This window comes from Salvelinus fontinalis, chromosome 12 (assembly GCF_029448725.1).
Source record: "Salvelinus fontinalis isolate EN_2023a chromosome 12, ASM2944872v1, whole genome shotgun sequence".
NCBI classification, from domain to species: Eukaryota; Metazoa; Chordata; class Actinopteri; order Salmoniformes; family Salmonidae; genus Salvelinus; species Salvelinus fontinalis.
In genome coordinates, this window is record NC_074676.1 from 23,491,997 (window position 1) to 23,512,215 (window position 20,219).

Genomic DNA, 20,219 nt, shown 5'->3' on the forward strand with positions numbered 1-20,219 from the left:
GTATGACAGAACTTTGCAGGCTATCTCTGCAGTAGATTGCAACTCCTCGCCCTTTGGCAGTTCTATCTTGACGGAAAGTGTTATAGTTGGGTATGGAAATCTCTGAGTTTTTGGTGGCCTTCCTAAGCCAGGATTCAGACACGGCAAGGACATCAGGGTTGGCAGAGTGTGCTAAAGCGGTGAGTAAGACAAACTTAGGGAGGAGGCTTCTAATGTTGACATGCATGAGGCTAAGGCTTTTTTGATCACAGAAGTCAACAAATGAGGGTGCCTGGGGACATGCAGGGCCTAGGTTTACCTCCACATCACCCGAGGAACAGAGGAGTAGTAGGATGAGGGTGCGGCTAAAGGCTATCAAAACTGGTCGCCTAGAGCGTTGGGGACAAGGATTAAAAGGAGCAGATTTATAGGCGTGGTAGAATAGATTCTGGGCATAATGTGCAGACGGGTATGGTGGGGCACGGGTACAGCGGAGGCAAGCCCAGGCACTGGGTGATGATAAGAGAGGTTGTATCTCTGGACATGCTGGTCTCAATGGGTGAGGTCACCGCATGTGTGGGAGGTGGGACAAAAGAGGTATCAGAGGTACGGAGAGTGGAACTACGGGGTCCATTGCAAACCAAAACAATGATAACTAGCCTGAACAACAGTATACAAGGCATATTGATATTTGAGAGAGACATACAGTAAGGCATAAAGTGATTGCAGGTCTTGATTGGGAGAGCTAGCTAAAACAACAGGTGAGATAACAGCAGCTAGTCAGCTAACACAGCAACAGCAGGTAAAAATGGCGACGACTAGGCAGAGAGGGTCGGATTAACTACACACAGAGCCTGAGTTAAAACACAGAGCCGACAGATAAAACACAAATAAAAAGAATGGAGTACCGTGAATTAATGGACAGTCCGGCAGGCATCAGCTATGTAGCCAAGTGATCATAGTGTCCAGGGGGCAGCCGTAGATGGAGCAGGGAAGCCGCCACTAAGCTAGCACGCAGCGTTTAAAGTTAGTAGCCTGGGGGGTGGTCTGCTAAGACGGAGGGGGTCTGCTCAGACGGAGGCCGGTTGAGGGCACAGCGGATGGGGTATTCGTCTGCAGACCAGACGTGGTCGTGTCGACAGAGAATCCAAGCCGGATGGCGATGGCGAAAGAGAGGTTGTAATTGTAGAATTGTGTTTGCTAACTGGTGCTAGCTTCGTGGCAGTGGCCCTAGCTGCGCTAGCTGCAAGCTAGCTGTGAGGATCAGAAGTAGTGGCTCAGGGATTACGGCAGGAATCCGGCGTTGTTGTCGAGAGACAGTCCGATGCTGGTAAATTGGTGAGTAATATCCAGGCTAATAACAGGGCTGGTGTCTGTGCAGAAGGTAAAAGCTGCTAGCAGCGGCTAAAAATTACTAAATAGCTTGTAGCTGATTAGCTGGTTAGCTACTGGGGGTTCTTGAATGTGTTCCAAAGTTTAAAAATAATAGCGATTCCGTATCACATTGGGTGAGGTAGATTACCGGAAGGTATAATCGAATTAGAAATCGAAAAGAGATAGAAAAAAAAAAATATATATATATATATACAAGAAATACGAAAAATACAAACGTACACGAGAGGACTAAACAAACACGTCTACACTGCTACGCCATCTTGGAACGTACGTATCCAACAATAACAATAACATGGGTTAATCTTAAATCAGTCTCATCAATACTTTGATATGTTACATAGTGTGGGATCCATTATCTACAGTAATTTGCCATCCCTAAGAACTGCATCATATTTATTTTCATAATTAATTTTAACGCTTATAAAATCCCTGTTTTTCTAGCTTCATCTATTTCCCTGTCCTGTTGGCTTAACGTATGTCCTAAATACTTAAGTCTACCATAATTAAAACGTATTCTAGCAAACTTTATAACCTTATTCAACAACAAAAATATAATAATACTATAATATCAATTTCAAAGCCTTGTGTTAAATTTCACACGGAAATATCATCTAAATACAACAACAGCTAACTACCTAAGGGAAAATAAAACTTAGCTAGGTTACTAAACATTCCTTAAACCAAAATAGTGGGAGTTTCAAAATAACCTTATAACAATTTTTTATTTATTTTTATTTATTTATTTTACCGTTATTTTACCAGGTAAGTTGACTGAGAACACGTTCTCATTTGCAGCAACGACCTGGGGAATAGTTACAGGGGAGAGGAGGGGGATGAATGCGCCAATTGTAAACTGGGGATTATTAGGTGACCATGATGGTTTGAGGGCCAGATTGGGAATTTAGCCAGGACACCGGGGTTAACACCCCTACTCTTACGATAAGTGCCATGGGATCTTTAATGACCTCAGAGAGGTCAGGACACCCGTTTAACGTCCCATCCGAAAGACGGCACCCTACACAGGGCAGTGTCCCCAATCACTGCCCTGGGGAATTGGGATATTTTTTAGACCAGAGGAAAGAGTGCCTCCTACTGGCCCTCCAACACCACTTCCAGCAGCATCTGGTCTCCCATCCAGGGACTGACCAGGACCAACCCTGCTTAGCTTCAGAAGCAAGCCAGCAGTGGTATGCAGGGTGGTATGCTGCTGGCATAAACCCATAAACCCACCTTCGCCCCATTTTTAACACATAACTCTCCATGAGAGTAATGTATATAAAAAAAACACTACTACTGGTCACAAGATAAAACAAAATTTAAATGATCATAATCCAATTAAAATCACTACCCCGAAAAACTCCCCAAAGAAAAATGATTGTACCCTTATGGTCATAGAAAAATAGACTTAAGGAAGCCTACCCTTAGTCAAAGGCAATGCCCTTTCATTCTTCTCATTGGTCCAAATTACAAATATCTCTAAGAACTTTAAACTCCATCATAATTATCAATTACACAAATTACCTTAAAGTCAGTATTACAAATTACCTTAAATTCATTATCCAAATAGCCTTCCAATGAGGCTGATCAAACCAATGGAAAGTCATGATAGAGGTCATAGGTCATACAAACCCTTCAAATAAGTGTTTCTTACTATATTAGACAAATTAAAGACTGTCAAACATTTCCTACATGTTATATCCCAGGTTCCCAGAACATTCCTTTATGAAAATAACTTGTGTTTAATTAAAACTCAGAAAATAAAAACTTCTAAAATTGTGTGTGCCCCTTTAAGATACCTTGGCACCAAGACAAAAGGAAAAACTCACCAATCCCAAAAGAAATAGTACACACGAATCAAACATAGCATTTTTTTTTTAAATACCAACATGCAGTTATACACAATGTGTTGTGTGTGGGTATCTGTAAACCCTAAGGTAAAACAAACAAAAACTTGCCAGGCCTTTTTAATTTGGTAGTTTACGGCCTCTATCTCACTCACTCTCCCCAAGATTATAGCCGCAGGAAACATTCCAAAGAGAGATAATGAAACCCCCATTTTCCCAGAAAAACACAAACACTTCGTCAGCATTCATTATACTACACCGATTCAGAAACCCAAAAGTTAACTACAAACAAAACCTAATAATAATGATAATTCCACTGTACTCCCTCAAATCATTAGTTTTAAACTTCCTCAATGTTTATATGTACTTAATTGAAAATGCGCTACCCTTAGATACAATTATCCTGCGAATCCTGTTGTTTAACAAATCTAAAACCTTTAAAAAGTTGGTGCTGTCTCATCTCCATATCTCTCTACTCTAGCTCTCGTTGTCTCTGTCTCTCTCTCTATCTTTCTGTATGTCCCCTTATCCTCTCTCCTGCCTTTCCCTTTGGTCTTACAGTTTCAGGAAATATGCCCTGGTTTATGACAGCTGGAAAAGGGTGCCTTGCAGTCTCTAGCAAAATGGCCAGTTTTATCACAATTAAAACATTTCCAATCGTTCCCGGTCCATTTACCACTGTCTTTCCCAGGTTTCCTACCCTTAAATCCTCCCTTATGCTGGTCTACAATTACCCCGATAGTTACTATTAGATACTCTGCTCCTTTCTGTTCTTTCGTTTCTATTCCTCCTCTGAGTCTGGCTGTGGGCGCCTGACCTTTTTCTCTCTTTCTGGCTTCAACTAGCCACACCCTAGCTGTATCTGTCCCTTCTGCCTGTTGCTTCCCTGTCTTGTCCTTACATACCTTATATATCTGTTTTATCATTAATTCTTGCTTTTCTACATCTAAACGTCCATCAAATTCATACTTTTTTCTCCATTTTGGGCCGAAATAAATGTTCCTTTATCCTTAGACTCCATAGATCTCTCATCTCCGGTTAATCCCGGAACCTCCCTTGAGGATTTACTCCCCATTGGCAATTAACCTTCTCGTTGTTCTCTCCTAGGAATTCAGAATAATTATTTTTATGACTTTTGATAGAATATTAGGTCTCACATGTTAGAGGGCGTTCCCAACTTCCTCAACACCTCTCTGACCTACTCAAATAATTAACCATTAATTCCTCCCTCTCGGAATAGTCAGACCTATTTGTGCGCACCCTGAAATCATATAATTGTATGAAATGTGTTAGAGTCATATTTTAATAATGTGTGTGACTAGACCATTGTGTTACTATTTCACAATATGAGCTGGGTAGAGTTGAGACATTCAAGGCCAACTGAACTGTCAACTTGGGATAACTCTGAAAACTGACAACAGGAAAGAGGCCTATTCCAAGGCCCCTAATCTACCGAGGAGAGGAACGGCTCGAAACTACCAGGCTGGTAGAAAAGTGTGTGTGTGTGTGTAGGTGTGTAGGTGCGTGTGTGTAGGTGGGGTGGGAGTTATAAAATGACTGTGTTTGCATTTTTTACTTCAGAGTACTCTCTGAATAAAGAACTAACCTTTTGCAGAATTCTGAGACTTTGTCAAAATTCTTCTATTAACCAGGGCCTTACAACCTCTGGGAATTGGTCATAGCTATAGTGATTGTTGAGTTATCATCATTGGGTTTGAAAATTCTCGTGACACACACTCCCTCAAAACTTGAGACATCTATGGTACTCTATGGTCTTGCCTGGTTAAATAAAGGTTAAATATTTTTATTTATTTTCACTCGGTAGTGAGTAGTGCAAGCGAGGACAGACGTTTTTAAACGCTCAGCAGTCCTGTTCTGTGAGCTTGTGTGGCCTACCACTTCATGGCTGAGCCGTTGTTGCTCCTAGACGTTTCCACTTAATAATAAGAGCACTTACAGTTGACCGGCAGCTCTAGCAGGGCAGAAATTTGACAAACTGACTTGTTGGAAAGGTGGCATCCTATGATGGTGCCACGTTGAAAGTCACTGACCTATTCAGTACGGGGCATTCTACTGCCAATGTTTGTCTATGGAGATTGCATGGCTGTGGGCTAGATTTTATACACCTGTCAGCAATAGGTGTGGCTGAAATTACCAAATCCAGTCATTTGAAGGGGTGTCCACATACTTTTGGTGATGTAGTGTATCATGAGTAATACTGTCGCTGTATTGTCTACATTTGTATGTATACTGATAGCCTATTCCACTGGCAACTCCTGGTGGATGAACCTATAATTTCATGGCTGAAAAGTGTGTGTGTGTGTGTGTGGCCTCTCATATTTTCCTGTCAATCGATAAGACCATATTGTCCTCAAGAGTCTTCACTCTACTGTTGTATTTGCTGAGTTCAAGTATAGGTGTTCATGTAAATCGACCAGTGGAGAGTCTCACCTTCTTTAGGCTAGTAAATAAAACCTTAATTGAATTATCTGTGGCATTGAGTTCATTTTTACAAGTGATTGCGTCCTTAAAACTTCTTGTCAATATGGGGGCGCTGTTTCCACTTTGGAAAAAATCGTGCCCAAATTAAACTGCCTCGTACTCTATTCTAGATCGTACAATATGCATATTATTATTACTATTGGATAGAAAACACTCTCAAGTTTCTAAAACTGTTTGAATTATATCTGTGAGTAAAATGAAAACGATGCTCTGTTCCAGGGCCTGCCTATTGAATTGCCTTATATTTATGGATATGCATGCACTGCATACGCCTTCCACTAGATGTCAACAGGCAGTGGAAGTTGGAATGGGGTGTCTAGCTTGATCTGAGGTCGAACAAGAGCTCTTGGAATGACGTGTCCAGTATTTCCTTTGTCTACCAAGGCGCGGGAAGTACCTCCATATTGTCTTATGATAAGTGTTCGGTATACACGGCTAATATCTCCGGCTTTGTTTTTATTTGATACATATTAGAAAAACATCATAAAGTTGTTTTTTTCAACCGAGTTTCATCAGTTTATTCAACGTTTAATGGGATTTTTGGAGTTTTCCGTTCTCTGCGTCGAGAGAAATTGGGAACGTCATCAACATTGGCTAGAATTGTGGAGCGAATTCGACAGGAGAGAAGGACATTCTAAAACCAAACAACGATTTATTCTGGACCTAGGACTCCTTGTACAAGATTCTGATGGAAGCTTAGCAAAAGTAAGAACAATTTATGATGTTATTTCGTATTTCTGTGGAAAATGTTGAGTCCATTTATTCGCCCTTTTTGCGGGCGCTGTCTCGCTATAACGTAAGCTGTTTGTTATGGTAAAGTTATTTTTTTAAATCTAACACGGCGGTTGCATTAAGAACGAGTGTATCTTTCATTTGCAGTCCAACATGTATTTTTTAGTAAAGTTTATGATGAGTTCTTTGGTCAGATTAGGTGAGTGTCCAAAATAGCTCCGGACAATTTGGTGAATCGATGCTACATATTCACAATGTATAACCACGGTTTGCAGCTCTAAATATGCACAAGTTTATTGTATAACCTGATGTTATAAGACTGTCATCTGATGAAGTTGGTCAAGGTTAGTGATTAATTTTATATCTTTTGCTGGTTTTTGCGATCGCTACCTTTTGCTGCTAATAAATGCATTTGTGTGTTTGGCTATTGTGGTAAGCTAATATAATGATATATTGTGTTTTCGCTGTAAAACACTTAAAAAATCGGAAATATTGGCTGGATTCACAAGATGTTTATCTTTCATTTGCTGTACACCATGTATTTTTCATAAATGTTTTATGATGAGTATTTAGATATTTCACGTTGCTCTCTGTAATTATTCTGGCTGCTTTGGTGATATTTTTGATGGTAACTGCAATGTAAAACTATGATTTATACCTCAAATATGCACATTTTCGAACAAAACATACATTTATTGTATAACATGTTATAAGACTGTCATCTGATGAAGTTGTTTCTTGGTTAGTGACTAATTATATCTCTATTTGGTCGGTTTTGTGATAGCTACCTATGCGGTAGAAAAATTGTTAAAATATTGAGTCTTTTGGTTGAGTCTTTTGCTATTGTGATTAGCTAATAGAAATACATATTGTGTTTTCGCTGTAAAACATTTTAAAAATCGGAAATGATGGCTGGATTCACAAGATGTTTATCTTTCATTTGCTGTATTGGACTTGTGATTTCATGAAAATTATATTATATGATATCCCTGTCGCGTTAGGCTAGGCTATGCTAGTCAGCTTTTTTGATGAGGATGCTCCCGGATCCGGGATGGGTAGCAATGAAAGGTTAAAGTTTTTGTTTATGACTGCGAGATACCAATAAAACCCAATACTACTACTCGACAGACTTATCCTTTGAAACTATAGCAACTTTCCCTGAAGTAATTGGCAACATCGGTAAATAATGAGACTGACCTGACGCCAACTTTTCTTTTAAAAAGTTTCTCTCCGTTGACAACTCTTCAAGGATTTGAAATTTGGCCATCTCCAGGTCGTGGGATATACACTGCTCAAAAAAATAAAGGGAACACTTAAACAACACAATGTAACTCCAAGTCAATCACACTTCTGTGAAATCAAACTGTCCACTTAGGAAGCAACATTGATTGACAATACATTTCTAATGCTGTTGTGCAAATGGAATAGACAAAAGGTGGAAATTATAGGCAATTAGCAAGACACCCCCAAAAAAGGAGTGATTCTGCAGGTGGTGACCACAGACCACTTCTCAGTTCCTATGCTTCCTGGCTGATGTTTTGGTCACTTTTGAATGCTGGCGGTGCTCTCACTCTAGTGGTAGCATGAGACGGAGTCTACAACCCACACAAGTGGCTCAGGTAGTGCAGTTCATCCAGGATGGCACATCAATACGAGCTGTGGCAAAAAGGTTTGCTGTGTCTGTCAGCGTAGTGTCCAGAGCATGTAGGCGCTACCAGGAGACAGGCCAGTACATCAGGAGACGTGGAGGAGGCCGTAGGAGGGCAACAACCCAGCAGCAGGACCGCTAATTCAAAAATATTTTTGGGAAATATTTAACTTTCATACATTCACAAGTGCGATACACAAAATAAAGCTTAACTTCCTGTAAATATACCCATCATGTCCGATTTCAAAAATACTTCACAGCGAAAGTACACCATAGGATTATGTTAGGTCAGAGCCTAGTCACAAAAACACACACAGCCATTTTCCAGCCAAAGAGAAGAATCACAAAAATCAGAAATAGTGATAAAATTAATCACTAACCTTTGATAATCTTCATCAGACGGCACTCATAGTACTTCATGTTACACAATACATGTATGTTTTGATCGATAAAGTTCATATTTATATCCAAAAATCTCAGATTACATTGGCGCTTTATGGTCAGTAATGTTGTGCCTCGAAAACATCCGGCGAATTTTCAGAGAGCCACATAAATTTACAGAAATACTCATAATAAACTTGATAAAATATACAAGTATTATGCACAGAATTATAGATATACTTCTCCTTAATGCAACCGCTGCGTCAGATTTCAAAAAAGCTTCACGGAAAAAAGCACACAATGCAATAATCTGAGTACGACGCTCAGACAAAAAAACAACCCATGTTGTGGAGTCAGTAAAAGTCAGAAATAGCTTTATAAATCTACACTTACCTTTGATGATCTTCATCAGAATGCACTCACAATAAATGTTTGCTTTGTTCGATAAAGTTCATAATTTATGTCCAAATACCTCCTTTTGTTAGCGCGTTTGGTAAACAAATCCAAACTCATGAGGCGCGGGCAAGTCCAGGCGAAAGTTCAGACGAAAAGTTCAAAAAGTTAGATTACAGTTTGTAGAAACATGTCAAACGATGTATAGAATCAATCTTTAGGATGTTTTTAACATAAATCTTCAATAATGTTCCAACCGGAGAATTCCTTTGTCTTTAGAATTACAATGGAACGCAGGTCGCTCTCACGTGTGCACGCGTGATCAGCTCATGGCACTCTGGCAGGCCTCTGGTTGAATCAGCTCTCATTCTCCCCCACTTCACAGCGTTCTACACAACGTTCTAAAGACTGTTGACATCTAGTGGAAGCCTTTGGAAGTGCAATATGACCCCATAGACACTGTATATTCGATAGGCAATGAGTTGAAAAACTACAAACCTCAGATTTCCCACTTCCTGGTTGGAATTTTCTCAGGTTTTCGCCTGCCATATGTGTTCTGTTATACTCACAGACATCATTCAAACAGATTTAGAAACTTCAGAGGGTTTTATATCATATACTACTAATAATATGCATATATTAGCTTCTGGGCCAGAGTAGCAGGAAGTTTACTCTAGGCACGCTTTTCATCCGAACGTGAAAATGCTGCCCCCTATCCCAAACAGGTTTAAGCTACAAAACCAACTTTAGAGGTTTTAAAAATAGCTTAGATTTGACTCAAAATTACATGACGTACTCTAAGGCATTGTTGGAAGAATAGATGGATGAAGTTCAATTCATGATTAATATACAGTAATTCACCAATACATTTCTTGGTAGTCCAAAAGATATTCCTACCAGGTTGTTAAACACAGCTGGCCTGGTACATTGTTTGCTGCCTCTATTTGGAAGGCCCTGTTTCAGTTTCAATGACTTAATGTTTTGGACAAAAACGGACGAATGTCAAACTAGCAAGGGCAATGATCACAAGTCAGTCATAATGTGGCTAATATGCTACATGTAGCGTATCTATTTATGTAGTAGCAAGCTAAAAACACAGAGCCTAACATTAGCTAGATCGCTATCTAGCTAGCCGCCAGGTGGACTTCATGTCATTGGAGGAGTGGATTAATGAGTGACTTTTTCCCTTATCGCTTTTCGGGGGCTACACAATTAGTGATGTACATGTCATTTGGTTAGCTAGCAAGAAATGTGAAAAGATTTGCTAGCTAGCTAGTTAGCATATCTCTTGCTTTTACAAATTCACTCTGGCTAGCTATCTACTATTGTCTGAGTGGGCCAGAGCGCAGAATAACTGATGAATTTACGAGCGCGCAAGACCTGCTGAATATGGCCGGTGTCAGTAAATGTAGGCAAGAAAAGCACTAGTTAGTCACAAATGGTCCATATAAAAATGGTCAGTGAGGTGTTCTGTCATTTGTGTCTGGAAGTTGCTAGCCAGCAAGCTAGCCAACTTTAGCCTGTTAGCTTGTGTGCTTTGTTGGGATAACGCATGAATTGGCAGCAAACTGCAGAAGGACGAGCAGGATATTCCCCATCGGTTGTAAGTGCAATTTTGAAGGTCAACAAAAGCTGAAGAAGTTTGAGAGGGTTTATCTAATGCTCCTTTGTTAGATTTTAGCTCATCTTGCTCTGGCTAGCTTTAGTTGATTATCTTGCTATTGTTGATGTTCACATAGGGAAAGATAGCCTACCTTTTTACGGTTGTTTGATCAATAGGACTGTAAAGTTCCCAAATGTAAGAGTGGTATTTAGCTACATATTTACAGAAATCCATTCAAGTGTATTTTGTGGCGTTTGCCGAATGCGTAGTAAGGATCTAATGTTGAGCTGTTGCAATTGCCTGTGAACACACAGTACAGTTTAAAGTGAATGATGACAGGCCATTGTGGCGCATTTCTTGTTGGCATATACAGTGCATTCGGAAGGTATTCCTACCCATTGACTTATTCCACATTTTGTTACATTACATACTTACTCTAAACTCTTACATACATACTCTAAAACTGAATAAATTGTTTATTTTCCTCATCAATCTACACAAAATAATGGCAAAGCAAAAACAGGATTTTACATATTTTTGCCACAAAAAAACATCAATATCACATTTACAGTACATATGTTTTTAGACCCTTTACTCAGTACTTTGTTGAAGCACCTAAGGCAGTGATTACAGCCTTTAGTCTTCTTGGCACACCTGCAATTGGGGAGTTTTTCCCATTCTTCTCTACAGATCCTCTCAAGCTTTGTCAGGTTGGATCAGGTCTCTCCAGAGATTTTCGAATGGGTTCAAGTCTGGGCTCTGGCTGGGCCACTCATGGACATTCAGAGACTTGTCCCCAAGCCATTCATGCGTTGTCTTGGCTGTGAATTTAGGGTTGTTGTCCTGTTGTAAGGTCCTGTTGTAACCTTGGCCCTACGCTGAGGTCCTAAGTGCTCTGGAGCAGGTTTTCATCAAGGATCTCTCTGTACTTTGCTCCGTTCATCTTTCCCGTTTATCTTTCCCTAATCCTGACTAGTCTCCCTGTCCCTGCGCTTACATACGTCCAAGCAGGATGGTGCTGCCACCACCATGCTTTACCATAGGGATGGCGCCAGGTTTCCTTCAGATGTGACGCTTGTCATTAAGGCCAAAGAGTTCAATCTTGGTTTCATGAGACCAGAGATTCTTGTTTCTCATGTTCTGAGATCCCTTTAGGTGCCTTTTGGCAAACTACAAGTGGGCTGTAATGTGCCTTTTACTGAGGAGTGGCTTCTGTTTGGCCACACTACCAAAAAGGCCTGATTGGTGGAGTGCTGTAGAGATGTGTGTGCTTCTGGAAGTTACTGCCATTTCCACAGAATAACTCTGGAGCTCAGTCAGATTGGTCATCGGGTTCTTGGTCACCTCCCTGACCAAGGTCCTTCTCCCACTGATTGCTCAGTTTGGCCGGGCGGCCAGCTCTAGGAAGTGTCTTGATGGTTTTAAACTTCTTCCATTTAAGAATGATGAAGGTCACTGTTTTCTTGGGGACCTTCAATGATTCAGACATTTTTTGGTACCCTTCCCCAAGTCTGTGCCTCGACACAATCCTGTCTCGGAGCTCTACGGACAATTCCTTCCACCTCATGGCTTGGTTTTTGTTTTGACATGCACTGTCAACTGTGGGACTTTATATAGACAGGTGTGTGCCTTTCCAAATCATGCCCAATCAATTGAATTTACCACAGCTGGACTCCAATCAAGTTGTAGAAATATCTCAAAGATGATCAAAGGAAACAGGACGCACCTAAGCTCAATTTTGAGTCTTTTAGCAAAGGGTCGGAATACTTATGTAAATAAGGTATTTCTGTACTATCTGTAATACATTTGCAAAACATTTCTAAAAAAACAGTTTTTGCTTTGTCATTGTGAGGTATTGTGTGTAGATATTTATTTTCTTCAATCTAATCAATTTTAGAATAAGGCTGTAATGTGGAAAAAGATAAGGGGTCTGAATACTGAATACTCAGATTGTCTATGGAGCGTAGACTCCTGTCCTGGACTAGACAGATGTTTTTATTAGGTTAAATTTACTGCAGTGTCTATTTATTGTCCAAACGTGTGGCCACGTTCCCACTCTATATTGCTATTGAATTTTCACAAATTCCTTAGTATACATAATTCCCAAACATTCTAAGAATTCATGAAAATGACCATGTATCTAAGTGCTCGCTTTCCAGAAAATGGGGGTGTATACAAACAGATTTTGATAAGATGTCCTGTTGCTAAAACGCTTTCAGTCCATCTTTAAAAGAGCAGAGGATCAACTAAATTGTCTTCTTGTAAATACAGGTCTGTATGGGCTGCTCTCCGAGCTGACACAGTTATAAAGTACACATGTAGTGATGATTTGTGTTTACACAGTGATTTTCTGTCGAATAAAGAGCAACTTTACACTGTGAGTAAAAATGTATCCTATCCACCACCTGGACCTGTACACTCACCACATTGACTAACTCTTTTATTTCACAGATGTAGTATTGGATCACAACATTTTTTTTTTCAAATGAATATGTTTCCATGTATGTATAAGGCATAATGGTGAGACATTGGCAGCATTCCCGATACAGATGGCACCTTAATTTGGGAGGACGAGCTCATAGATCAATCTGTTTGATACCATTCCATTTCCTCCATTCCAACCCTTATGAGCCGTCCTCTCCTCACAAGCCTCCTGTGATTCACACACACTGTTTTTCAAAATCTTATATAGTAAAACCATTAAAGATTCAGATGTCAAGGTGTTTGTATGACTTCTCGTCTGGTGGCAAATCCCAATCCGGGTCCTAGTTCGCTGTAGGCAGTCTGAACACTTAAGCAACCAGGAAATGACATGGTCTGATTCGATATTTTTTTTTTTAAATATATTTTGTTACACATTGTTGTTTGACAACTGTATTGTGAAAGACCCAATATTTCTGAGGCAATGTGTGAGATTTGAAAAAAAGTCAGTCCAGACCAAAACTGTAGAACCCGCTCAAGATATGACTTCATTTCTGGCCAACCCCACCTGTAGTCATATAGGAAAACAAAGGGAAATAATCAGTTGTGTGCAGGGTTAAGAATTACAGGGTGGCTAGGGGGAACTTTGCAGCCCCATAACAAACCATCCCCTTCTCTATTCAAACTCATTATAGATAATCAACATTACAGCTCATTCCAGGGGAGCAGGGACTGGAATACACATATATTTTACTGATAGATACTTATTATACCAAAAGAGGAGAGAGAAGAGCTTACCCAGTTCTTCGACGAGAAGAGATTGTTGTTCCAGTAGAATTTGGTAAAAGGCTGATTTAGCCACCGCTCCTCCTGGTTTCAGGGCCAAATACAGCTTTCTCATCTTTGCCATACTGGTTTGGGCCACAGTAATTTCAGAGTAATCCTCATCATGGATCATTTTCTTCTGGTATAGGCCATCTACTATTGGCATCACCATGGTAATCCTTTGAACAAGTTTTTCCATGTTATCATCCACAAATTGTGCACCTGGGTTAGAGAACATTTGTTACTCAAACAACCTTAAAAAATGATTTATTTTCAGTGAATATAACCGTGAGTGTACAGGACTATACAGGTGAGACCGAAATATCTTGCATCAGATTTGTTTCCTGAATGAAAATGACATTCAGTACTCACAATCTGAGTTATTAAAATGCATTTCATATATGCACCCAACAAAGCTTTTTTAAGAGTTGAGCATGCCATATTTCCTCAGTAATTTGCATACTGTTTTCTTGCAGATTGATAGACTCCTTATTTCAGGTCATCATTTTATTCATCATTCCTCTGTGTGAATCTGGTCAATTACAGTAATTATTTAATTACATTTTTCTGTAATATCTTCTTACAACACTAGTTCAGTAATATTTCAGCATAAATCCCATGCAAACAAGGCAGGTTACATTACCATACTGCTTTGTCTCCATGACTGCAGATTGATCCTGGCTAGACTGTGGAGTAGCAGCTTGATCTGGCAAGAGAGAGAGACTCTCCATGACATGGTTTGTAAAGAATCAACATCGAATACATGTTCTGTATTGTAGCCTGAGTTGAATAAAGCACATATTGATGAATGGCATACAGTTCTGCTTTTACTTTATTGCACAAGTAGGCTTACACTCAGGGGCACCTTTCTGATCACAGATTTTTTTTAAAGCCTACTCCTGGAATAAAAAGCAAGAACAATGGCGAATATCCATTGAAAATTATTTTTAGTACAGGTTTAGCTTAATTATCTGTGTCCAGGAAACTGCCTCTAAAATGTTCAACTATCAACAAGACATTTACATATTTACTTTTACAGTATGTGAATGAACGATTAAAATGCACATGAAAGTACATTTGTTGCATACAGTATTTGTAATCAATTCTGAATTACCTTTATCACCGTCTGTCTTTAACTTATCTGCTAGATCATTCATTCCCATGTTCTCCAGGATCTTCTGTGTGATTTTCATGGCACCTTCTTTCTTATAGGCCTGCACCATCTTACTCACTGTTGTGTGCCTGTTAGCGTCCTCTAGTCTGGCGGTTGACATGGGAGTGAAGCCTTCGAGTGTTTCCTGCATCAGGTTCCACTGGAAGATCTCAAATGTAGCCTTGTCTAGTTTTTCTAGGGTAGCCAGCAGCCGCTGTGGAACGGGTGTGGCCATTGTAGATCACTAGAATGGGTCAAAAGTGAATATATTAAACTAATAAAACTTTACTACAAGCAAAAAATTGGAGTCAATCTCTATTTTACCCAATACACCCAGGTACTTACAATGTGTCTGTGTTGGACAGATAACTCCCAGTAACGCTTTGTCTCAAGTTTTTTTACTTTCAGTTCTCTTACATTCTCCACCCCTTTTTATCTGAATCAGAGGGGGTGACTTCCAAGTGCACAGTTAAGACTTTATATACAGACATGTACTGACAGGTTTTATTCAGAGCACGTTGATCTAGCTCAGAAATAATTGATCCTGCTTTGCCGTCTGCCCCACTGGTCTCAGTTCTACAGGCTTCACCAAATACAACATAACTATTCTTTACCAAATGCACATTTACTTTTCTGGATAGAAATGTAATTCCACATAATCTGGTCAGTGACTACCATCTAGTGGTGATCAGAGTTAATACAGGTCAGATTTAGATACAGATAATTTTGTCCTCAGAGGCAATTACTTATACAATCACAATACATAAAGATGATATCACATTAAATAGCAAAGAATATTCTCCATGTGCTGCTTGTGAATACTGGTCTAAGGTGATAGAAGACAGATATAATGTAGGGATGATATGCGTTTACACAGTGATTCTGTAGAATCAAGCGCAACTTTACACTGAGTAAAACCTCGTCATATCCACCACCTGGACCTGAACACTCATCACATTGGCACTCTTATATTTCACAGGTGTACTGTTGGATCACAATAAAATGTTTCAAATTAATATGTTTCACAAGCATAATGGTGAGACATGGGCAGCATTCACACCACAGGTGGCACCTTAATTGGGCAGGATGGGCTCATAGTAATGGCTGGAATGGTATCAAACACATCAAATTCATGGTTTCAATGTGTTAGATTGTTCCATTTGTTCCATTTACTCCATTCCAGCCCTTATTATGAGCCGCCCTCTCCTCACCAGCCGCCTGTGATTCCCACATTTTTTCAAAATCTTATAGTAAAACCATTAAAGATTCAGATGTCAAGGTTTTTGTATGACTTGTCTGGTGGCAAATCCCAGTCCGGGTCCTAGTTCGCTGTCTTCGGTAGGCAGTCTGAACACTTAAGCAACCAGGAAAAGACATGCGATTAATTTGAAAAACATTATTTACTTTCTTACAAATTGTTGTTTAACAACAGTGGTGTGATGGGACCAATATTTGAGGTAATGTGTGAGATTTAAACATTTACACGGTTGAGAGACAACAGTAAGATTAGAAAAAAAGCGAGTAGTGGGCCAGCAGGTTCCTGGAAGTCCAGACCATGACTGTGTAAGCCGCTCAAGTTATGACTTAATTTCTGGCCAACCCCACCTGTAGTCATATAGGTAAACAATCAATTGTGTGCATGGTTTAGAATTACAGGGGGGCTAGGGGGAACTTTGCAGCCCCATAACATAACTTCTCCATTCAAAATCAAATCAAATGTATTTATATAGCCCTTCTTACATCAGCTGATATATTGAAGTGCTATACAGAAACCCCACCTTAAACCACAAACAGCAGGCGTGGAAGCATGATGGCTAGGAAAAACTACCTAGAAAGGCCGAAACCTAGGAAGAAACCTAGAGAGGAACCAGGCTATGAGGGGTGGCCAGTCCTCTTCTAGCTGTACCAGGAGGAGATTATAACAGAACATTGCCAAGATGTTCAAATGTTCATAGATGACCAGCATGGTCAAATAATAATAATCACAGTGGTTGTCGAGGTTGCAACAAGTCAGCACCTCAGGAGTAAATGTCAGTTGGCTTTTCATTGTCGATCATTGAGAGTATCTCTACCGCTCCTGCTTTCTCTAGAGAGTTGAAAACAGCAGGTCTGGAACAGGTAGCACGTCCGGTGAACAGGTCAGGGTTTCATAGCCGCAGACAGATCAGTTGAAACTGGAGCAGCAGTATGGCCAGGTGGACTGGGGACAGCAAGGAGTCATCATGCCAGGTAGTGCTGAGGCATGGTCCTAGGGCTCAGGTCCTCAGAGATAGAATTAGAAAGAGCATACTTAAATTAACACAGGACACCGGATAAGACAGGAGAAGTACTCCAGATATACCAGACTGACCCCCTGACCTGACCCATTCAAACTCATTATAGATAAACCAACATTACAGCTGATTACAGGGGAGCAGGGACTGGAATACACATATATTTCACTGATATATACTTATGATACCAAAAGAGGAGCGAGAAGAGCTTACTCAGTTCTTTGACTAGAAGAGATTGTTGTTCCAGTAGAATTTTGTAAAAGGCTGATTTAGCCACTTCTCCTCCTGATTTCAGGGCCAAATACAGCTCTCAACTTTGCCATACTGGGTTGGGCCGCAGTGATTTCAGAGTAATCCTCATCATGGATCATTTTCTTCTGGTACAGGCATCACCATGGTAATCCTTTGAACAAGTTTTTCCATGTTATCATCCACAAATTGTGCACCTGGGTTAGAGAACATCTGTTACTCAAACAACCTTAAAGAATGATTTATTTTCAGTTAATCTAACCGTGAATGTACAGGACTATACAGGTGAGACCGAAATATAGAAGTTTCTTTCGGCATCATCTGACAAACATGACTTAAAGACCTTGCTTTCAGAATTGTTTCCTGAATGAAAATGACATTCAGTACTCACAATCTGAGTTATTAAAATGCATTTCATATCTTGTCTTTTGGACATGCTGTGGAAGGAAGGTTAACATTCTATATTTGGTCTATGATTTAGGTGAACTCGATCAAGTCAATACTTGGATGCTAAGTTCAATAGTAGTATTAGTTGTCATAAAGTGTTATACCAGGTGGCTTTGAACTTGCAGATACATGGAGGGCGCCAACACCTGATGTTTCACTTCCCGAGTCCTAGAGAGAGGGTATGATAGAGGGAAAGTAGAATAAGGAGGAGACAGTTATTAATATGCTATGTTCCAATACCCACACAAGCATTACCACTTAAATGCATGACAAATACATTGGTTTATTCCGAGTGGTACACTAGTGTACATATTAGAACGTAGCTTTAGTGTCTTGTTCTGTACCAGTTTTGTAAGTACTTGATGGACAGCATTGCGTATCCCCTTGTGCTTCTCAAACCCTCTTTCTGTCACAAGGAAGCATTCTGAAAAATAAACAGGAAGAGTTCCAAACGACACGTATCAGTGATGTGTAAAACTCATAAATAAAGACATACATGCTTATGTTATGACAATGAAGATGTACACAATCTTGACTGGATGAGTATAGCTACCCTATGTGATTAAAAAATGAATATTCCAACTACACTCCTGTACTCTTACTCTTGAAGGGGGGTCTCTTAGAGGACTCATGGTCCCAGCACTTCTCCATGAGCTCCACCAGGTCCCCTAGCCCCTCGACCTGCTCTTTGTCCACATCCTCCAGGGTAGGCCTCTGTCCTCTGTCTTTGATGAGAAAACAGAACCTGCTGGAGTCTGGCATGTACATCTACAAGAGATTGAAGAGTAAAGGTAAGATGCTCCAAAAAGTCTTAAACAGTCCTGTCATATTTCTCTATGAATGTACTTGTAGATGTAATGTTTATGAACAGTTATTATTGTCTATGTTGTGCAGTATAATGTAACATTATTATGCACTGCAAAGTGCAATGAATGTGAGAATAATGCATCATGAGGGTATTCATTGTAAGTGTTACTCACTAGGATATGGCTTTGACTGAACAGTGATGATGGACCACAGAAGTATACCATAGCTGAAGATAATGTGTGAGAGAGAGATAGAAAGAGTCATTGCAAAGTCATATGTCCATATTGATTACTCTTGATGCATTTAGTGACGTACCTGTAGATGTCAAAGGCACGAATGGGTTTGTATGACACATTTTCCAAAGCCTCAGGGGGCATGTAACTAGATGTCCCCCCAGCCTTCCCAGGGAACTCTTTGCTCATCTTGTAAACACCGTGGGACACCTTGGCCAGGCCAAAATCTGCAAGCTAGAGAGACAGTCTTCAGTTTAAGAATTACAATTACTGGCAGTATAACTCATGTCATCTAACTATATTTGTTGAAATAGTTAATAAATGGTAATATCAATAATAATAATTATAATATTGCCTCAATACACTCCAACAAGCAATAGTGCTATTGAACCTCAGTTCATGCTCGTGTTCCCACCAGTTAAAGCCTAATCAAAACCAGGAGCCTGGAACTTGCCTTGGCATTAAGGCAGTCATCCAGCAGCACATTATTGGGCTTTAGGTCTTGATGCAGAAGGGGTGGGATGAGGCAATGGAGGAAGTTCATCCCCAGAGCGATCTGGTGGGCCAAGCGATAGGCAAGGGGGTGGGGCCAAGGTGGATGGAGAGAGGGTGTCCAGGAGGGATTCCAGTGTCCCCCTCTCCATGAACTCCATCACAAGACCCAGCTGAATGTAAGGGCCGCAAGTGCGGGGACAATACTTGTACACTCCAAGAATCCTTATCACATGGAGGCTTGCACCCTTGCTCATCATTTCAGCCTCATTATGCAGGGAAGCGCTAGAGCTGGGATAAAGTTAGGGGTGGGAAGGAGAGGACACGGGAGGGAGTGGACAGAGAGTGAGGGCAACACAGGAATATTGTCTTAACTTAAATGGTTGACCACATCATGAAAGACAATTCAGTTTATAATAGAATGTAAAACTCATTTAATTGACATACAATCAAGTGTTTAAAGTATAGACATTTTACCCATCAGATTTTAGCAACTTGATGGCCACATCATATCCCCAGTTCACATGTCTGGCTTTGTGGACTTGTCCAAACCCTCCTGCACCAATCACTTTCCAGTTCTCCAGACTGTTGTTTCCAATTCCTGCTGCCGGGCTGGACCGGTCCATCTGTCAATCAAGATGATATGTAATGGCATTCAGTGTTTGCATCAAATAAGTTCCACATCAAGTCAAGTCGCATGGTATTGGTTCTCCTTTGAGACACTACTGTAGCTAACACTGTCCTTTATAAGGTTGTTCCATACACTCTTAGAAAAAAAGGTGATATAAAGAACGTAAGTGTTCTTCAGCTGTCCCGATAGGAGAACTCTTTCAATAACCCTT

At 40.2% G+C, this 20,219-nt stretch overlaps 2 protein-coding genes across 2 annotated transcripts; both read right to left on the bottom strand.

Annotated features, from left to right (window-relative positions):
* Window positions 1-12,900: 12,900 nt before the first annotated feature.
* Window positions 12,901-15,318, bottom strand: LOC129867011 (apoptosis-associated speck-like protein containing a CARD). Its single transcript, XM_055940099.1, has 5 exons — window positions 15,222-15,318; window positions 14,838-15,120; window positions 14,367-14,429; window positions 13,697-13,945; window positions 12,901-13,466 (listed from the first exon to the last, which is right to left on the bottom strand). The coding sequence occupies exons 2-5, from the start codon at window positions 15,109-15,111 to the stop codon at window positions 13,447-13,449; spliced, it is 606 nt and encodes a 201-aa protein (XP_055796074.1). The 5' UTR covers window positions 15,112-15,120; window positions 15,222-15,318; the 3' UTR covers window positions 12,901-13,446.
* A 1,951-nt stretch (window positions 15,319-17,269) lies between these two features.
* LOC129867707 (receptor-interacting serine/threonine-protein kinase 3-like) lies at window positions 17,270-20,003 on the bottom strand. Its single transcript, XM_055941261.1, is given in 8 exon segments — window positions 17,270-17,275; window positions 18,205-18,269; window positions 18,448-18,600; window positions 18,826-18,878; window positions 18,968-19,119; window positions 19,340-19,487; window positions 19,489-19,668; window positions 19,855-20,003. Coding segments are annotated over 8 exon segments (906 nt in total).
* Between the last annotated feature and the right edge of the window lie 216 nt (window positions 20,004-20,219).

Coding starts and splice junctions, on each gene's coding strand:
- LOC129867011 (XM_055940099.1), bottom strand. CDS start 15,111: ATGGCCACACCCGTTCCACAGCGGCTGCTGGCTACCCTAGAAAAACTA. Junction 13,946..14,366: donor CATGGAGACAAAGCAGTATG/GTAATGTAACCT, acceptor TCTCTAACCCAG/GTGCACAATTTGTGGATGAT. Junction 13,467..13,696: donor TCTTCTCGTCGAAGAACTGG/GTAAGCTCTTCT, acceptor ATATGACTACAG/GTGGGGTTGGCCAGAAATGA.